The sequence below is a fragment of the Felis catus genome, chromosome E2, assembly GCF_018350175.1.
Source record: "Felis catus isolate Fca126 chromosome E2, F.catus_Fca126_mat1.0, whole genome shotgun sequence".
Taxonomy (NCBI): Eukaryota; Metazoa; Chordata; class Mammalia; order Carnivora; family Felidae; genus Felis; species Felis catus.
Window position 1 is genome coordinate 35,049,459 of NC_058382.1, and position 16,343 is coordinate 35,065,801.

The 16,343-nt window shown below is 42.7% G+C and overlaps 1 protein-coding gene across 3 annotated transcripts in view; it reads left to right on the forward strand.

The window, feature by feature from the left end:
- The window catches only part of CCDC113 (coiled-coil domain containing 113), a 28,808-nt gene extending 12,524 nt beyond the window's left edge, over positions 1-16,284 (forward strand). For 2 of the 3 annotated variants that reach the window (XM_019819818.3, XM_019819819.3), the window contains 3 exons: positions 2,446-2,553; positions 14,191-14,346; positions 15,912-16,182. In XM_019819818.3, coding sequence (XP_019675377.2) covers positions 2,446-2,553; positions 14,191-14,346; positions 15,912-16,013 — 366 coding nt within the window. In that variant the 3' untranslated portion in view covers positions 16,014-16,182. Of the gene's footprint in view, positions 1-2,445; positions 2,554-14,190; positions 14,347-15,911 lie in introns of all 3 variants that reach the window. The other variant, XM_006941554.5, reaches the window with a different exon arrangement.
- Positions 16,285-16,343: the final 59 nt, after the last annotated feature.

Consider the following 16,343-nt stretch of genomic DNA (forward strand, 5'->3'; position numbering starts at 1 on the left):
GGTGGCAGGAGGGACCACTTTCATATAAATATCAAACACCCAAGTGTAAGACCTTGTGAAAGCACGAAAATAGCTATTACCAGGTGTTCACTTCAGCAGCTCATATGCAGAATAACTGTTACCAAACATACCAAGGACCTGTGGCATGCCGGGCACCAGGCTAAGTGCTGAGGGTATAGATGCAAAGGAAACAGACACGGCCTCTTCTGTGAGTTTGGTCCAGGAGCCTCAGCCAAAGGGGCACCTTTTTCTCTGACTTTATGCCGTCAAGCTCTCCCTGGTAGAATCTAGTAGAATATAAGTGTATGATGACAGCTGTGATGTGTCATTCCTAATTGACTATAAACTAGTGATCTCCATGTAAACTAGTGCCTTGTGGTCAGTAGAATTCCAAGATGTCCCCCAAGACTCCCCACCCCCTGGTGTATATACCCTGTACAATCCCCAAGGCTGTGCGTGTGATGGATTCTATTATTAGGTTCTGTTCTATGATTACATAATATAATATGGCATAGTTGACCTTAAGATAGGGAGATTATTGGGTGGACATGACCTAATCATATGAGCCCTGTGAAAGCAGAGAGTTTTGTCTGTAAGAGGAAGTCAGAGATTTGAAGCACTGGAGGGAATTCTCTAAGCAAGAAGTTCTCCGTGGCCGGCTTAAATATAGGGGGACCTTGTGGCCGCCAGGATAAAAACAGAGACCTTAGTCTTACAACTTCAAGGAGATGCATTCTGCCAACGGTCTGTGAGCTTGGAAGAGGATCCCAGATGAGAGCCAGCCCTGGCCAACATCTTGATTTCAGCCCCACGGGACCCTACCTGGGCAGAGAATCGAGCCACACTGTGCCTGGACTCTGTCCTATAGAAACTGAGATGATAAAAGGGTGTTGCTTTATGCCACAAAATTTGTGATAATTTGTTACACAGCAAGAGAGAGCAGATGTACCTTTTTAGAAGTAGCCACCTTAAGTGACCGGCGTCCCGCTCAGCATCACAAATTGCTGTCCTCACACCTTGAGGGCCCTGCCCCACCGGAGCCAGGGACTGCCTTACAGGTGCCCTTGCGGTCCTTCCTTTCCTGCCCTGTCTCTCTGTACTGCGGGGTTAGTGCCTTCCCTCTGCTCTCCTTCTCTCCCCTGTGACCTGCTGGTTTGCAGGTCCCCCACGCTGCCCCCCACTGCCCCACAGCCCACCCCCTCAGTCTGGTCTCTGACCCATGGCACTTTCCTAGGCAGAGCAACTACATGCAGAAGGTGGAGCAGGAAATGAGCCTTAGAGAAGGGAGGTCTGGCGAGAAGAGGAACAAGGAGGGTGGTGGCCCCCAGTGCCCTGAGTCCCCCAGGCACATGGCTCTAGGCTTTTCTGCCTGCTCTAAGATTTGATACTTTGGGCATAATGCCCCAGCACCCTCCTCTCCCAGGCTTTTCCTTAGCTCGGCATGTTCTTCCCTCCCCTCTTACCTAGACACGCTTGATATAACCCTTCAGCTCACTTTCCAGCATCCTATCCCCCAGGGAAACTCGACCGCTGTCCTCCCCTTCTTAGGGCTCAGCACAGTTGCAGTTTTACTTTGCTTCTTACGCCTCCATGTAGCCCCCAAGCCGGCCTCTGGGTGGCATGGCCTAGGTCGTTTTGCTGGCCAGTGCCTGGTGCTGGGTAAGCGGAGTCTCAGAACTTGTTGAGCGATCCCCTCAGAGTCGCTGGATTCTGTCCCTTGGCCCACTCTTCAGCCCAGCAGAGTGTGTCCCAACTACTCCAGGCTGACTCCCGCTGGGAGACAAAGGTGCAAAGGAGGCAAATCTGAGAAGCAGGAGCCTGGGGGGAGCTGGTGAAAGGTAGCCGCAGGTGATGATGGGAAGCTGCAGGGCAGCCTGTGCAGGAGTTGATGATGCCAGCAGGCCCAGCTCAGACAGGCATTGGAGACAGGTGGAGCCCATGGAGCCCATGGGTTCAGAACCTGGTTAACCTCTTGTCTCTACGACCTTGGGCAAATTTGTTTCACCCTCTTAGGAGTCAGTTCTTTCACCTATAAAGTGGGATAATGGCACCTACCTCAGGGGGAGTATCTCTCTCTCTTCATCTAGTAATGGCAGCTGTTTGTGTGAGTGTCGTCAGCCACCATGCTCAGCACTCTGCCATGTTTATCTCCCTTAAGCCTCTCCCCACAGCCGTGTGAGGCGACCATGTTTAGAGAGGTTCCAGGACCTGCCCAAGGTTTCTTTTAGTAAATGGTGGGGCAGGGTTTAGATCCTGGTGTGTCTGGCCACGCTGCAGGTCTTCACCTCCCCCTCCCATCTGGGTGCCGGCATTCTAAAGATACAGGCGGCTGTGAGAAGGACAGGCCCAAGTTCCTGGACGGTCTCGTATTGTCCTGCTTAGTATATGTCCTGTAGTCCTGAGCGATCATCTTTGCTAAAGACTTGCTGTGTTGTTATATTTCAGAGCAAGCTACAGCGATCAACGGAAATGTCCATCCATCTGGACAAGGAGATCTTGCTGAGAAATGAGTTACTTGAGAAAATTGAAAGCGAAACCCTACAAGCAGAGGAGGTAGGAGAGGGCAAAATGTGCTGTTTCTGGTGTTTGTCTCCTTCTGTCTACAAGGGCTTGAGCCAGTGCACACCAAGACCCAAGCCACCTTGGTTTTTGTCTAGAAAAGCCTAGACCGTAAGTCAAAAGAGCTCAGGGCCATCGAAAAGAAGAAATGGCACCAGGAACTCACGGCCCAGTAGTGTTGGCATTTTATTGCTAGGTTAGGGTCTAGAGTCAAAAATCACGTAGAAAGCATGAATCAGTCTAGAAATCATGTAGAGTCCAGATAACACTCGAGAATTCCTTAAGTGACCCATAAAGTATCATATTCAAAGTGTTTTGTATACAACCTCACAACAAGTGTAGAATGCGTGTAAAAATCAGTATGAGGAAAAAGTACACATGCCAAAATATAGTTTCTGTGTAAAGGAGAGAAAGTTCTTTAAACATGTAGTTTTTACTCGGTATAGAGGATGCTGGGATGATGGTCACAGTGTGAAAATATGTGAGCCCCTTACATCTACACTGTGAGTTAACACTCTCACTATTTTGCTGAGCGCATACAGTTGAATTTTGGCAAGTTAAGTACGCGCAGGATGTGACTCAGAGGACTTTTTTGGAAAGATGGGGGAAAGAGCATCAGCTTTGGTGTTGCCAGGTTCTAGCTTTGAACATGCCTTTTAATTAGACAGGCCTCAGTTTCCACATCTGTGAAATAGATGTCACAACCCTTGTGGTGATCCATTAGAACCAGGATAGCAATGCTTTGTCAGCCTCATAACTTATACAGTTATTAGTGACCTTGTCTTGAATGGGATAAGTGTCCCCAGCAGTATGTGTGGCCCCAAACCTGTCTATGATAGCTGAAAAGCCACAGGATGACTACAGCCGACTCAGTTTTGTCATGGCATCCACGTTGTTTCCTTGATGGAGAACCAACACCTGCAAAAAAACCCATCTCGGTACAGAGTGGCCGGTAACAAAGTTCAAGGAGTAGTCTGTGTGCTCTCTCCATGCAGAATTTCTGTGGTATTTATTTGTTTGGGTGGACATTTATTAGATTATAAGTAAAACATAGCATCGGTTTTTACAAGCCTGGCATTCACTGCTTAGTATATTTTAGTTTTCTTGTTACCTTTTTTTTTTTAACAGCTGTATTGGGTTTTAATTCATGTACTATATAATACACTCATTTAAAGCACACATTTTAGGGGTGCCTGGGTGGCGCAGTCGGTTAAGCGTCCGACTTCAGCCAGGTCACGATCTCGCGGTCCATGGGTTCGAGCCCCGCGTCGGGCTCTGGGCTGATGGCTCAGAGCCTGGAGCCTGTTTCCGATTCTGTGTCTCCCTCTCTCTCTGCCCCTCCCCGGTTCATGCTCTGGCTCTCTCTGTCCCAAAAATAAATAAACGTTGAAAAAAAAAATTTAAAGCACACATTTTAATGGTTTGTAGTATATTCGCAGAATGGTGTAACCATCAGCATAATATTTGAGAACATTTTTGTCACCCTAGAAAGAAACTCTGTACCCATTAGAAATCCTTGTCCATTCCCCACTTCACCTCACTCCTGCCCTCCAGCCCTAGATGAACACTAGTCTACTTTCTGTCTCTGTGAATTTGCCTGTTCTGGGCATTCTATGTGTGTGTGTGTGTGTGTGTGTGTGTGTATGTATGTATGTAGGTATGTATGTATTTGTTTATATTTTTGAGAGAAAGAGAGAGAGACAGAGTGTGAGCAGGGGAGGGGCAGAGAGAGAGGGAGACACAGAATCCGAAGCAGGCTCCAGGCTCTGAGCTGTCAGCACAGGGCTTGACTCTGGGCTTGAACCCATGAACCATGAGATCACAACCTGAGCCAAAGTCGGATGCTCAACCGACCGAGCCACCCAGGTGCCCTTGGACACTCCACTGAAAAGAGATCATATAGTATGTGGTCTTTCACGACTGGCTTATTCAACAATATTTTCAAGATTCATGTTGTAGTATGTGTCAGTACTTTGTTTCTTTTCATGGCTAAAAGTATTTCCTTGTATGGATATAGACCACGTTTTATCCATTCAGCAGTTAAAGGGTTGTTTCCCATGGGTTGTTTTTGGCTATTAAGAATAATGCGGCTATGAACTTTTGCGTACAAGTATTATGTAAATGTATGTTTCCTCTTCTCTCAGACATAGAGGTAAAAGTAGAATTGTGAGTTAAATATGGTGACATTTTTACATTTAGAGAAACTGCAAAACTGTTTTGAAAGGCGCTGCACTTGGGGCTCTTGGGTGGCTCAGTCAGTTAAGCGTCTGACTTCGGCTCAGGTCATGATCTCACCGTCCGTGGGTTTGAGCCCCGCGTCGGGCTCTGTGCTGACAGCTCAGAGCCTGGAGCCTGCTTCGGATTCTGTGTCTCCCTCTCTCTCTGACCCTCCCCTGTTCATGCTCTGTCTTGCTCTGTCTCAAAAATAAACGTTAAAAAAAAAAAAAAGAAAGGGGTTGTACCATTTTACCAACATTTCACCAACACATGAGGGTTCTAATTTCTGTACATCTTCACCAATACTTGTTACTTTCCAGGGTTTTTTGTTTGTTTTCTAATAGCTGTCCTAGTGGATGTGAAGTGATACCTCATTGTGGTTTTGATTTGAATTTCCCTAATGACTATTAACATGGAGCTTCCCTTCATTTGCTTATTGGCCATGTGTCTTTTTTGAGAAATATCTATTCAAGCCCTTAGCCCCTGAATAAGTTTTTAATTGAGTTATCTGTCTTTTTATAATTGAATTATAGGAATTCTTTATGTATTCTGGATTCAAATAACTTGTCGGATATATGACTTGCAAATATTTTCTCCTGTTCTGTAGGTTTCCTTTTTACTCTCTTGATGGTACTGTTTACAGTTTTTAATTTTGGTGAGCTCTAATTTATCTATTTTTTTCTTTTGCACTTGAGTTCAGTGTCATATCTAAGAAACCATTACTTGGGTTGCCTGGGTGGCTTAGTCGATTAAGTGTCTGACTCTTGATTTTGGCTCAGGTCATGATCTCAGGATCGTGAGATCAAGCCCTGCTGGACCTCTTAAGATTCCCTCTCCTTCTGCCTCTCCCCATGTGCATGCACGCTTTTTCTCTCTGAAAAAAAAAAAATAATAAAATAAAATAAAATAAAATAAAATAAAATAAAATAAAACCATTACTTACTATCATGAAGCTTCAGGCCTATGTCTTCTGTTGTGAGTTTTATAGGTCTTACATTTAGGTTTATAATACATTTTGAGTTAATCTTGTAAATGTGAGGAAGGGGTCTAAAAGCTGCCAGAAGAAAGGAGATGAAGTATGTTCCTGGAGTTTGTTGTATTAGCCTTCCTGTTTACCATAATGTGCTTCTCTCCATTTCTTCCTGTGGATTCAAGTTACCATCTTGTGCTATTTCCTTACTCAAATATAGCTTTGTTCACCCTGCCTTTGTGCTGTCATTATCAAATATGTTACATTTTTATGTTACCAGCCCACAATAGAACTATATACATACTGCTTTATGAATTGCTTTTTAAATCCATTAAGAGAGGAGAATATGTCATCATACTGTCCTTTATAATTACTTACACAATTACCATTACTTGTGCTATGTGTTTTCCTCACATGGATTTAAGTTACTTTCTGGTGTCATTTGTTTTCAGCCCAAAGAACTTCCTCTAGTATATCTTGTAAGGGGGGGGGGGGTCTGCTAGCAACAAATTCTCTTTGGTGTGTGTTTATCTGGGAATGTCTATTCTTCATTTTAAGAAAATAAAATTTACTTTAGGACTGTTTTAGAAAACTGTGAAGAGTGCAGAGTTCCCAAGTATCTCATACCCATTTCCCCTATTATTAACATCTTACAGTAGAATATTTATTAAAATTGATAAACCATTATTGATGCCTTATGATTAATACTTATAATTACTATTATTCATATATCCTTTTTATCTGATGTCCTTCTCTGTTCCAGGATCCCATCCAGGATAACACATTACATTCAGTGTCACGTCTCCTTAGGCTTTTCTTGGCTTTGACAGTTTCTCAGGCTTTGCTTATTGTTGATGACCTTGAAAGTTTGTGAAGTGGTCAAGTATTTTGTTGACTGTTCCTCTGTTAGGATTTGTCTGTTGTCTTTCCTATGATTAGACTGAGGTTAAATGGTTTTTGGGAGGAAGATCAGAGAGGTGAAGTGCCATTTTCATCACATCCTATCAAAGGAGCATACTGTCAACATGACTTATCACTACTGATGTCAACTTTGATCATCTGGCTGCTGGAATATTCTGTGGGATTATCCACTATATAGTTACTCTTTCCTCTAATATTCAGACCATATTCTTTGGAAGGATGTTACAATGTGTAGCCCACACTGAAGAAGTGGGGAGTTATAAACTATTTGGATCATCTGTCTGGGAGATTAGTCTATTCTCCTCCATTTATTTTTTTAATCATTTATGTATATCATTATCAACTCATGGATGTTAATTTTAGCATATGTGCTGTCAAAGGGACCATGGATATTAATTTTATATGTTGGGTTATAATCTAATATTATTTGTTTTATTACTCACATTGTTTCACCTTGGCCATTGGGAGCTCTTTCAGTTGGCCTATGTACCTTTGACATATCCCTGTGTGTGCATGTGTGCGGGCGTGTGTGTGTGGGTGTGGGTGTCTTAGCACTTTTTCTTTTCTGGCACTAGAAAATGCTTGAGACTCATCTCATATATTTTCTGCTTCAGCAGAATGGCTGTAATTAGCCATTTCTCCAAGGAGTCCAGGTTCCTCTTACTTGAGAATAGCATTAGAAACCAAGATCTGAGTGTGCTCATTGCTTGCTTTCATTTTTAGAGATAGTTTTGCTGGATAGGAGATTCTTGTTTGACAGGTTTTTTTCATTCAGCCCTTAGAATATGTTATCCTGCTGCCTTCTGGCTTCCAGTATTTCTGATGAGAAGTCAGCTATTGCTGTTATTTGGTTTCCTTTGTATGTGATTACTTGTGTTTCCTTGCTGCTTTCACTATTTTCTCTTTGCCTTGTCATTCAACATTTTGGGTATGATGTGTCTGGGTATGGATTTCTTTCCAATTTGTTACTCAGAGTTTGTTGAGCTTCTTCGATATGTAGCTTAATATTTTTCATAAAAATATTTTTCATCAAATTTTGGAAGTTTTCCATTATTGGAAAATGGAAATAGTGGAAAACCATTGTTTCCTTGAATATTTTTTCCTTTCTCTTCCTCCCCTCCTTCTAAAATTTCCATTACATGTATGCTGGTACATTTAATGGTGTCTCACATTTCTCTGTGATTTAATTTTTCTTCTTTTTCCTTTTTTCTTTTGTTTCAATATTTTATTTTATTTTTTTAAAATTTTTTTTTCAATGTTTTTTATTTATTTTTGGGACAGAGAGAGACAGAGCATGAACGGGGGAGGGGCAGAGAGAGAGGGAGACACAGAATCAGAAACAGGCTCCAGGCTCCGAGCCATCAGCCCAGAGCCTGACGCGGGGCTCGAACTCACGGACCGCGAGATCGTGACCTGGCTGAAGTCGGACGCTTAACCGACTGCGCCACCCAGGCACCCCTGTTTCAATATTTTAAATGTTTTTTATTTTAAGAGAGAGAGATAGAGAGCAGGGAAGGGGAAGAGAGAGAGGGAGACAGAATCCCAAGCAGGCTCCACACTGTCAGCATGGAGCCTAATGGGGTCTCGAACCCATGAACTGTGAGATCATGACCTGAGCCAAAATCAAGAGTCGGATTTTACTTAACGGACTGAGCCACCCAGGTGCCCCTCCTCTGTGCTTTTCCTATTTCATGATCTCTAATCTCTAATTGTTTGTTCTGCTGGCTTAAATCTGTGATCTCCTCCAGTGAATTTTTCATTTCAGTTACTATGTTGAAAATATTCCTCGGGGCGCCTGGGTGGCGCAGTCGGTTAAGCGTCCGACTTCAGCCAGGTCACGATCTCGCGGTCCGTGAGTTCGAGCCCCGCGTCAGGCTCTGGGCTGATGGCTCGGAGCCTGGAGCCTGTTTCCGATTCTGTGTCTCCCTCTCTCTCTGCCCCTCCCCCGTTCATGCTCTGTCTCTCTCTGTCCCAAAAATAAATAAAAACGCTGAAAAAAAAAATTTAAAAAAAAAAAAAAAAAAAAAAAAAAAAGAAAATATTCCAAATTTTTCATTTGTTTTTTGAAAAAATAATTTCTACCTCTCTATAAATATTCTCTATTTGATGAAACATTAACATCATACATTCTCTTAATTCTTTAAAAACGATTGCCTTGGGGTGCCTGGATGGCTCTGTCAGTTGAGGTCTGACTCTTGATTTCAGCTCAGGATCCCAGGGTCATGGGATAGGGCTCTGCTTAAGATTCTCTCTCTCCCTCCACTCCTCTTCCCCACTTGCACACTCTCTCTCTGAATTAAGAAAAATGGTTGCCTTGGTTCTTTGAACATATTTATAATAACTGTTTTGAAGACTTTGTCTGCTAAGTCCACCATCTGGACTCCCTCAAAGGTGGTTTATGTTGCCTGCTTTTTTCCCTTTGTGAGTCGCACTTTCCTGTTTCTTTGCCTATCTTGTAATTTTTTTAAAAAAAGTGTAGGTATTTATTTTTAGAGAAATGGCGGGGAGGGGCAGAGTGAGGGTGAGAGAGAATCCTAATTAAGCTCCACTCTGTGAGTGCAGAGCCACATGCAGGGCTCGATCCCACAGACTGTGAGATCATGACCTGAGCTGAAATCAAGAGTCTGACACTTAACCGACTGAGCCACCCAGGCATCCCCATCTTGTAGTTTTTGATGAAAACTGGACATTTTAGATAATATTATAGCAATGCTGGATACTAATTCCACCCACCTTTTGCTCATTTAGTGATTTGGCTTGACTATTAGAAATAGATGTTATAGTCTATTTCTCTTGCTATTGATAGCCTCTGGTGTTGCTCCTTAAAGGAGGAAGCCTTGATTGTGGATAAGTGTCCCTGACAACCAGGAATGACTGGTGTTTCAGCTGACTTCTCTTTGACTCTTTCCTTCATCTTCCAGTTAAGCATCTGGCTGGTCTGCTTCTATTGGTATCATACCCAGCTGTTAGCCTCCATTAATTACTAGCTGATTGTTGCTTTCACCAACCCTCTGGGACATTAATTGCTGCACATTCTGATCAAGTCAAAGTCAGTCCCCTTTGCAGGGACCTCTTTGGCAGTCTTTGAGGTTCGCTCCAATCCCATGAAGTTTCTTAATGGTCTCCTTACCTGGTTCTGTTAAACATCCAGCTGGTCTATTGTTTGTTGGTACTATTATCATAGAACTTGCAGCTGCCTCCTAATTGCTCACCCCAAAGATCTCCATTGTTTTCCAGAAAGTACTTAGGCATGAACTCCCCACACTTTGTTCCAAATTCAGTCAGTCCCTCCAGGCAGCACTCTGGAGCTCTCTATTTTACAGTCTCTCCCCATGAGCAAAACTTCTGCATTGCTGCTAAGACCTAGAGGTGGGAACAGTGGCCTGCCTGTCTTGTGGTGACACCCCTGCTCTACAAGTGAAGTGCTGGGTAGGGACTGCAGTTCCTGGTCTTCTCAGCACCTTCCTCCTAGCAGTAGAACTTATTTTTAATGCCTTGGTTCTTGCTCCTTCATTACACGTTATCTTAGGTATTCTTTAATCATTGTCCTCACAAGAATGTCTACTGATGGTTCTAGGTACATGTTTAGATGTCCCCACAGATATATGCTAGACATAGCACATATTCACTGAATGCTTCTTGACAAGTTTTATTGCATTCTGACAAGTTAATTAAAAAATGCTTTTATTGATTTGCTTCAGAGTGAATTAAAACAGTGCTTCTCAAACTAGAAGGTACAAACCAACCACCTGGGGATCTTGTTAAAATGCAGATTCTGATTGGGTAGGCCTAAGGGTCTTCATTTTTACCCACCTCCCAGGTGATGTACTTTGTGAAGCAAGGAATTAAAAGACAATGCGAGGCTAGGAGGATTCAACATTATAAAAATGTTAGCTCTGTTTGAATTGATCTGTGAAATCATGGTATTACAATTAAAATAACAAGGAGATTTTTTAATTTTTATTTTTATTATTTTTAAAATTTTTTAACATTTATTTATTGAGAGACAGAGACAGAGCATGAGCATGGGAGGGGCAGAGAGAGGAGGAGACACAGAGCCTGTGTCAGCACAGAGCCTGATGTGGGGCTCGAACTCACAAACCATGAGATCATGACCTGAGCCGAAGTTGGATGCTTAACTGACTCAGCCACTCAGGTGCCCCAAGGAGATTTTTTTTTAAAGGACTTAAATAAATTGGCTCCAAAATTTTGGAAGATTAAATAAGAATATCCCCCAAATTCTTAAGTAAATGAGTGGACTAGCCCTACCATATACTGAAACATGATATGAAATTACAGTATTAAAAACAAGCTCATGAATAAACTAGAAGTTCAAAGAAAAAATATAAGTCTATGATGAGCCCCATTACAGATCACATATATGTCATATATATTATCAAGTATCTGATAAAGTTTTTATATGATGCATCTAGTTTATGATAAAGATATCTTCACAGTGAGGCACAACCAGATTACTCAATAAATGATTTGGGATGGTGAGGTAGCCATTTAGGAAAAAACAAAAGTTATGGTGAAATTAATCCAGATGTATCAGAGATTTAAGTATAAATGATAAAAACATTAAAAGTCCTAAACTTAACAGTGGGAACGTTTTTTATTATACTCTTGGAATTGGGAGGATTTTTGAGGTATAAGACCCAGAAACATAAAATCAATAAAGTCAGTTACATAAAAATGAAGTTTTTCCAGTGTAACAAAAACCATCATATGCAAAGCCAAAAAATAAATAACTAGAAAAATGTGTTGACTTATATCACAGGGAGTTAATTTTCTTAAAACTTAAATATCTTTTACAAATTAAGAAAACTCTAACAAAAAAATTTTAAAAATGGGCAAAAGATTTAAACAGTTTACAGAAAAGCAAAAAATCTTATATGAAAGATGTTCTACCTCACTCATAAGGAATGCAAAATAAAGCCATAATGAGATACCATTTCCCCTCTCCTAGATTAACAAAGATAAAAAATTTGGTAAGACTGTGTTGAGAGAACGGAGAAAACACAGGCAGTCTCAAACACTGCTGCAGAGGCAAAATTGGCTTGATTGTTCTAGAAGGCGATTTAGCACTCTTTACCAAACATACACATATGTTCATGGCAGGGCTTCTCCACCTGGACACCACTGATACTTTAGATCAGATAATTCCTTCTGGAGGCTGTCCTATGCCGTGTAAGGTGTTTAGTAGCATACCTGGCCTCTACCTACTAGGTGCCAGTAGCACTTGCTGAGTTGTGACAACCAGGAATACATCCAGACATTGCCAAATGTCTCCTGGGGGCAAAATTGCCACCTCAGAACAGACAATTTCACTTTTAGTAGTTCATCCTACTGATGTACTTGTGTATTTAGAGTATGACCATACCGGGAAGATTAGTAATCACAGGATTGTTTATGGTAACAGCAAGAGATCGAGGAACTAAGTGACTTGTTTGTGAGGGCTTCTATACAATGGAAAATGATGCAGCTGTTAAAAAGAACGAGTCAGGGGCGCCTGGGTGGCGCAGTCGGTTAAGCGTCCGACTTCAGCCAGGTCACGATCTCGCGGTCCGGGAGTTCGAGCCCCGCGTCAGGCTCTGGGCTGATGGCTCGGAGCCTGGAGCCTGCTTCCAATTCTGTGTCTCCCTCTCTCTCTGCCCCTCCCCCGTTCATGCTCTGTCTCTCTCTGTCTCAAAAATAAATAAACGTTAAAAAAATTTAAAAAAAAAAAAAAAGAAAAAAAAAAAAAAAAAAAAGAACGAGTCAGTTTTTTCTGCACCGATACAGAAAGGTCTTCAATATTTACTAAGTGAAATAAAGTTGGAGGAGTAAAAGTGAATAGCATTGGCTATTCTTTGTGCAAAAAAGGGAGATATATATGTTTATATGAATGTAGATCTCTAGAAGAATGCACAAAACCTAAAAATAGTGCATACTTCTGGGAAGGGAACTATGTGGCCAGGGAGAGGGTAGGACGGGAGATGGTCACTCTGTATTTTTATACCATTTGAATTAAGTGTATTACCTATTCAAAACAATTGTTAAAACAATAAAATAACATTGCTGATTCAAAGAATCCACTCAATTAAAAGAAAAACACTAGGGGCGCCTGGGTGGCTCAGTCGGTTGAGCGTCCGACTTCGGCTCAGGTCATGATCTCACAGTCTGTGAGTTTGAGCCCCGCGCCGGGCTCTGTGCTGACAGCTCAGAGCCTGGAGCCTGGTTCAGATTCTGTGTCTCCCTCTCTCTCTGACCCTCCCCCGTTCATGCTCTGTCTCTCTCTGTCTCAAAAATAAACATTAAAAAAAAAAAAAAAAAGAAAAACACTAGTTAATTTTACTGTATGATAATTTCAAAAATAAAATTTAAGGGGTACCTGGGTGACTCAGTTGGTTAGGGGTCCGACTTCTCATGGTCATGGTCTCACAGTTCGTGAATTCGAGCCCCGCGTTGGGCTCTGTGCTGACAGCTCAGAACCTGGAGCCTGCTTCGGATTCTGTGTCTCCCTCTCTCTCTGCCCCTCTCCCGTTCACACTCTGTCTCTCTCTCAAAAATAAACATTAAAAAAAATAAAATAAAATTTAAAAAGACAGAGATTCCTCAAAAAATTGAGTAACTATTGATCCAGCAGTTCTTCTTCTGGGTATATAACCAGTATAATTGGAAGCATGAACTTGAACATATGCTTGGCCATGTTCATAGCATGAACATGTTCATAGCAGCATTGTCCATGATAGCCCACGGGTGGAAGCCACCCAAAAGTTCATGGATAGATGAATGGAGAAGCAAAATGTAGTGTATACATACAATGGAACATAATTCAGCCTTAAATGGGAGGGAAATTCTGCATATACTACAACATGGATTAACACTGAAGATATTGTACTAAGTGAAAGAAGCCAGTCACAAAAGGACAAATGTTGTGTGATTGCCCTTATATAAGTACCTGAGTAATCAAATTCATAGAGACAGAAAGTAGACTGGCAGTTGCCGGGGCTTGGGGGAAGTAGTCATGGGGAGTCATCATTTCATGAATACAGAGGTTTAATTTTGCAAGATGAAAAAAGTTCTGGAGACAGATGGTGGTGAAGCTCATACAACAGTGTGAATGTACTGAATGCCACAGAACTGCACACTTAAAAATGGTTAAAATGGGCAACTTTATGTTATGTATATTTTACAGAAAGGAGAGTTGAGACTGATCAAATCAAAGTGTACTTAAATACATAGTTTTCCCCCAAAAAACCCACCAAACCTAAAAATAAAAACATATTCCTTAATGAAGGAAGAAAGGCAGGGAAAAAACACTGTTTTAGACTGCACTTAGTGTTTCTGAACTAGATGAAAAACATCACCAGTTGTAAAAAATAATAAGAATAACCAGAATCAGAATCTCGTAATTTTCCCCACTCCTTTGAAAATTTCAACGTTATTTTGAGAACTACATTGAAACTGGGGAGAGATGCCAGGGTCAGTAAGCCAGAACTGCCAGGGATCCCTGGTTTAATTGGTCCTTCCCAACCCAGGACCGGGCCAAGGCTGAGGCCGTGAACAAGAGACTCCGCAGACAGCTGGCTGAGTTCCAAGTGCCGCAGGTGATGGTGTACGTGCGGGAGAAGATCCTAACTGGGGACCTGGAGAAGACCATCAAGATGTGGGAAAGGAAAGTGGAGATTGCAGAGGTAAGTCTCCGAGAACTCCAAGACAGGCAGCCTTTCATGTCCTTCACGTTTTTGCCAAGGGTTTCATTTTTCAAGCTAAGAGTACAGGTGTTTGGACAGGTAATGTCTGTGAGAGATCTCAGCAGTCACTTAAGTCTCTAAGGGAAATGAAGGATGCCCTTTCCTTTTGGTAAGTTCCCTTTTCAGTGTTAGGGACAGAAAGAGACTCTGTAGTAATATTGTTTTTAGTTGCTTGTTTTCTTTTTTTTTTTTAATTTTTTTTTTAACGTTTATTTATTTTTGAGACAGAGAGAGACAGAGCATGAACGGGGGAGGGTCAGAGAGAGAGGGAGACACAGAATCTGAAAGAGGCTCCAGGCTCTGAGCTGTCAGCACAGAGCCCGATGCGGGGCTCGAACTCACGGACCGTGAGATCATGACCTGAGCCGAAGTTGGATGCTTAACCGACCAAGCCACCCAGGCGCCCCAGTTGCTTGTTTTCTTAATGAATTCTGGAAGCTTCTGAATCCCTTCCCCCACCATTGGTGATGTAGTGATTGCTACTTTATACATGGAGAAGCCAGTTTTTTTTAAAAAATGAGATAATGGATTTTTTTTTAAATTTTTTTTTCAACGTTTTTTATTTATTTTTGGGACAGAGAGAGACAGAGCATGAACGGGGGAGGGTCAGAGAGAGAGGGAGACACAGAATCTGAAACAGGCTCCAGGCTCTGAGCTGTCAGCACAGAGCCCGGCGCGGGGCTCGAACTCACCGCCTGTGAGATCATGACCTGAGCCGAAGTCGGATGCTTAACCGACCAAGCCACCCAGGCGCCCCAGTTGCTTGTTTTCTTAATGAATTGTGGAAGCTTCTGAATCCCTTCCCCCACCATTGGTGATGTAGTGATTGCTACTTTATACATGGAGAAGCCAGTTTTTTTTAAAAAATGAGATAATGGATTTTTTTAAAAATTTTTTTTCAACGTTTTTTATTTATTTTTGAGACAGAGAGAGACAGAGCATGAACGGGGGAGGGGCAGAGAGAGAGGGAGACACAGAATCGGAAACAGGCTCCAGGCTCCGAGCCATCAGCCCAGAGCCTGACGCGGGGCTCGAACTCACGGACCGCGAGATCGTGACCTGGCTGAAGTCGGATGCTTAACCGACTGCGCCACCCAGGCGCCCCGAGATAATGGATTTTTAATATCACTCAGAACCCGATTCCATGCATTTACATAGTTGCCCTGGGCCTTTGTTTTGAGAACCCCGCAGCCTTTTCCTGAGATAGGTGTGCTCAGAGCACCCTTGCTCCTGGTAAGCGCCAGGGAGAAATGGGAAACAAAATGCAAAACAAAGTGCGAAAAAAGAAAGCCCCAGGTCTGCCACAGGCCCACTTGCAGACTGAGAACACTTGAGACATCAGTAGTAGTAGCTTAAAAACCCGGTCAGGTCACTTGGGAAGCCTGGCGTTTTCACATCCAGACCCAGGCTCCGGTTCCCACAGTACTTTGTCCTGCCTTTCCCGTGGTCACTTGGTGGCAGAGGGTGAATTAGGGTGAATTAGGATCCAAACTTGGGCCTTTCAGATTTGGAGCCGAGAAGTAGCAGAGAAGCACGGCAGGAACCTGCAGCTTCTCACTTCACTAAACAGAAACCAGCTCTTTAGAAGATTCTTCCAGACTGGCTGACTCTTCCACACAGAGTCACCTGCCTCACCACAAGGCTGGATGCGGGTTGCGTTATGAAAAATCACAATCGCTTTTTCCCAAGTGACCTTCTCCCCTCACCCTCTTTTTCCTCTTTGCAGATGACCTTAAAAGGCTACCGCAAGGCTTGGAATAAAATGAAAACCACCAATGAGCATTTGCAGGCAATTTGTCCCCCTGGGAAGTAGCCAGAGGGAGGCCACAGCTGCAGACCAGAGTGATCCATTAAAGCAATCAGCTCCTTTCCAGTCAAGGGGTCCTCTCACTGTTCCCTGTGCTGCTTGGTGTCCCCGACTCTCCAGCCACGCTGGC